We start from the raw sequence: 3,789 nt of genomic DNA on the forward strand, positions 1-3,789 counted from the left end.
AAAAATTATACACATCTATTAACAAACACACAAGCACGACCACATGCGCATGGGTTGGTACCCCTAAACATCAAATCATACACCTAGTAGACAGCACGTGTCTAGGTCTCTCTTATATAACACTTAAAAGCATACAATGTGTGTTGTGTAGATGTGGTTAGTGCTCATGTATGTGGACGTCGGATGCTGAAGCGAGCCGACCAGGGCTCTATTTCTTGATCATGCTGGTAATGACGGCCATGCGCGGCCTCTTGCACACGGCGCGCAGAAAGAAGAAGACACCGACGACGGTGGGCAGCAGAACGGCGGAGAAGACGATCTTCTCCACCCAGTCCGTCCGCGTCAGAACCAGCGCCAGCAGCGGGCAGCACGCGACCGCCGTCAGCAGCAGCTGCAGAGGCACCCAAACCTGCAGCAGACGGAACACCTATGTGAGCCACACGTTTCCAAGTAGATATCCGTCCTCTATCTATGCGTGTGTGTGTGGACGTACGTAGTTCGGCATCTCGCGGTCGTCGTCGTCTTCTCCCCCGCCGGCGGCAGCGGAGGACCTTGGCCGGGCGCCGAAGTTTGCTGGCGGCGCAACGACAACGATGACTACGGACCCGGGCATGGACCCCGTCTCCAAGTCCGACGGGTCGTCCCCTTCCTTGGCCATCTCGGGGCGACGGCGACGGCGACGTACGCGAGTTTTTCGGGTGCCAACAAACCTAGGTTAACAGCGCGTAACAACTTTCCTCCCCGTCCCCGATATATTATTAACCGAAGAGAACAAAAACAAGCGGAAGCCCTTTTGCGGTGGACCGGTAGTATATGAGTATGGACGCAGGACGGAGGTCCAGCAACTAGATTCCGATATTCACTGCAAAAAAAAAAAAAAAAAGGATTCCGATACCGCGTTTGGTCCAATGCAATTCCAAGCACCATGTACCACTTGTATTACTGGATTCCTCCCCGCAAAAAAAAAGAGGATTACTGGACTCCTATTCGGAGCATGAAAGCTGCGCCCTTGTTTGCTTGCGTGCCACATTGCTCCCCTGTTACATTTGTTGTGCCAATGGTCCAGTGTGAGTCTATTCGAATTTGAATCTAATAAGCGATTTATGTTGTATTCTTATTTCTTCAAGAATAAATTGCACGCTGCACTTGAATTTTGTACGACACACGAGTTGCATCAAATGTATTTCATCGTAGCATTGCAGTTCACACAAGTTTTTTTGAGTAAATTGCACGAAACCACCATAATTGCTGCTCAAATAGCAAAAACCGCTACTTTTGTGAAACGTTGTAATATGCACTGCGCGAAACTTTTTAGCCCGTTTAATCCTGAAACTACAGTGATAGTAGTCTTTTTTTCCTTGGACACTCCTTGGGAAACACTTCCCAGCAGACGCCCGACATGATCAATTCAACGTTGAAATTTGCAATTATTTCCTTCTCAATGTATACAACCATGTTGTGTTGAAGAAAATCTTCACCGGTTTTATTTTGGTGACGTGTCTTGACAAGGTTCGTTGCTGACAAAGCTCGCTCTGTAGTTGCAATTGACACCGGGAGAGTGATGAAAAGTCGCAATAAACTATTAACAATTGGATACACATAAGCTTTGCATGTTTTATGCAATCCAATTGTCAAATCAGCAAGTGATGACAAAGATTTCAGTTCATGATGGTTGCGAACATCTAACCGACGGTAAAACGGTCATTTAGCTCAACCAGCTGCTGATCTATCGCACATTGAAACACATTTGCTTTGTAGTGGTGAAGCACCATGATGTTATCATGTTTATTTTGAGACTTAGTCACATCTACGTACCTACTAATTACAATTACAGTATATGTGTTAGAGTAAAGAAATTGTGAATAATATTATCGTTTTATATAGAGGAAAAGGGACATACTTGCACTCATATCGGGATCTCAACTTTGTTCTTCATACAAAAGGACTTAACCTCCTCTATCAGAGGTACCCAACCTTCTTCTCTTAGATCAGCAAATAGCACCTGAGTGTTCAAGAGTTAATCTAATGCATTTAAAATGTCCAAAGAATTATTCTGGAATGTTTGGCACGAGACATATGTATTTAACCTCCTCTACTTCGTAGGTGCGGAATGAACACAAAATCAAAATAGACGATTATCCTTAGGGTGCCTCTAGCATCTCCACGGGAATATTGTGTGACCGAACGATCGTTCGCTCTACTTCGTAGGATTGAATTTTAGTAGCAAACATCTTCTCCGGCTCTGAATTGACTTGAAGTGGTAACTCCATATAGTGTCTCCTAGTCCCCTTTAAAGAGCCTATCTGGTTTGCCCCTTTACCCATATCAAACTCCCCAAGTTCAATTTCGCGTGCAATCTCAATGGCTTGATTTGGTGGTAACTCATTATTGCGTTTAGGTGATGCACTAACAACATTTATGATGAAATTAGTATGATAGAAAAAGTTTGCACTTCATGTACTCCCTCCTTTCCGGTTTATAGGGCTCAATTTAAAAATCTCACCAACCAAGGTAGATGATGAATGGTGGAATACTTTTTGTAGTTTGCAAAAGCACCCAATTAATGTTCTTGTTTTCCTCAAAAAATTATGTTTACCAATGCATTAATTGCAATGCACGCATGCATATAGTACATGTATTGGTCAATTTTCTCTTAATACTAGCATGCGATGATTTAATGCACCTTGGAATCTGAACATGTGATGGGGAACAACCAAATTGAGCCTTATAAAATGGAAAAACTAAAATTTTAAGATAAGCCCTATAAACCGGAAAGGAGGGAGTACCTCCTATGATGCTGCAACAAGAGCCAATATTGAAGTTGATGTGTCATACAATAAATGTAATATGCATAAGGGCACTCTTTTAGAATTAAAGCCTTCAATCAATTCCACTCCCCTCGCATGATGATGGCCCCGTCATAGCCTAGACCTCTGATTTCTTGCACATTTAAATTATTGTCAGCTAGGACAGTGCAAACTTTCTCCTTGAGAGTCAATTCAAGAGTGTCATTGACATGATTGACATCAAAGAATCGCTCATGTATGAACCCTTCAGTGTTGGGAAACCGGAGGACAATGCCATTTGCTCTCTTTTGGATTCATGACAACCTTGGTCAACCATTATACAAAATTTATTATCAACAATCTCTTCTCTAATTGTTCTTTGCACCTTCCAAGAAAGTATACTAAGATTTTCTTGTTGAATAGAATGAGAGGTTTACTTTGCATTCCAGGAGCATTTGCCAGGAAAACATCTTTCTCCTCCTTGTTATAAGAAGCCAAAAGTTTTACTAGGTCAAGGAAATTATCCTGGTTAATGGATCTTGGAAATTCATCATGGCCTCTAAAAGTATAAGCCTGGAATGTTAACAGCTTGCATCATATCGTAGAAAATTTCTTGTTAGATCCTACAACATATAAAAATATTTTAATTAATGTAACAGAAGATGGAATAAAATATTACTTACCGAATGGAATCAATTGTACCTATGAGCCTTAGCCTTGCACCTGGAATCATTTTTGTGGATGCTTTCACAAACACCTTACCGATATGAGTCATATTATTTTTAAAATTCTCATAACAATGAACCGAGAGTTATGGGCTGAACCAACATCTTTGCCCATATGAGTTATAAACACCTTTTTCATTATTCACCTTCTTCAACCTATCAAAGCCCAAGACAGTAAATGTATACCCGCACTTTCCAATTGGCTTTCTTGAAAAGAGAAAACGATGCAAGCAATATGCATGCTTTGTGCGGCTTTACTCCTACGTGACCGACCGCTA

General features: G+C 41.9%; 1 protein-coding gene across 1 annotated transcript; it reads right to left on the reverse strand.

The window, feature by feature from the left end:
- Window positions 1-769, reverse strand: LOC123099691 (uncharacterized). The gene is made up of 2 exons (XM_044521802.1): window positions 494-769; window positions 1-409 (listed from the first exon to the last, which is right to left on the reverse strand). The coding sequence occupies exons 1-2, from the start codon at window positions 656-658 to the stop codon at window positions 209-211; spliced, it is 366 nt and encodes a 121-aa protein (XP_044377737.1). The 5' UTR covers window positions 659-769; the 3' UTR covers window positions 1-208.
- Between the last annotated feature and the right edge of the window lie 3,020 nt (window positions 770-3,789).

Source organism: Triticum aestivum, chromosome 4D, assembly GCF_018294505.1.
Source record: "Triticum aestivum cultivar Chinese Spring chromosome 4D, IWGSC CS RefSeq v2.1, whole genome shotgun sequence".
Taxonomy (NCBI): domain Eukaryota; kingdom Viridiplantae; phylum Streptophyta; class Magnoliopsida; order Poales; family Poaceae; genus Triticum; species Triticum aestivum.

Bases quoted from the DNA above. Each gene is read 5' to 3' on its own strand.
- LOC123099691 (XM_044521802.1), bottom strand. From the start codon at position 658: ATGGCCAAGGAAGGGGACGACCCGTCGGACTTGGAGACGGGGTCCATG. The intron at 410-493 runs GTACGTCCACAC...CGTCTGCTGCAG, and splicing joins ACCGCGAGATGCCGAACTAC to GTTTGGGTGCCTCTGCAGCT.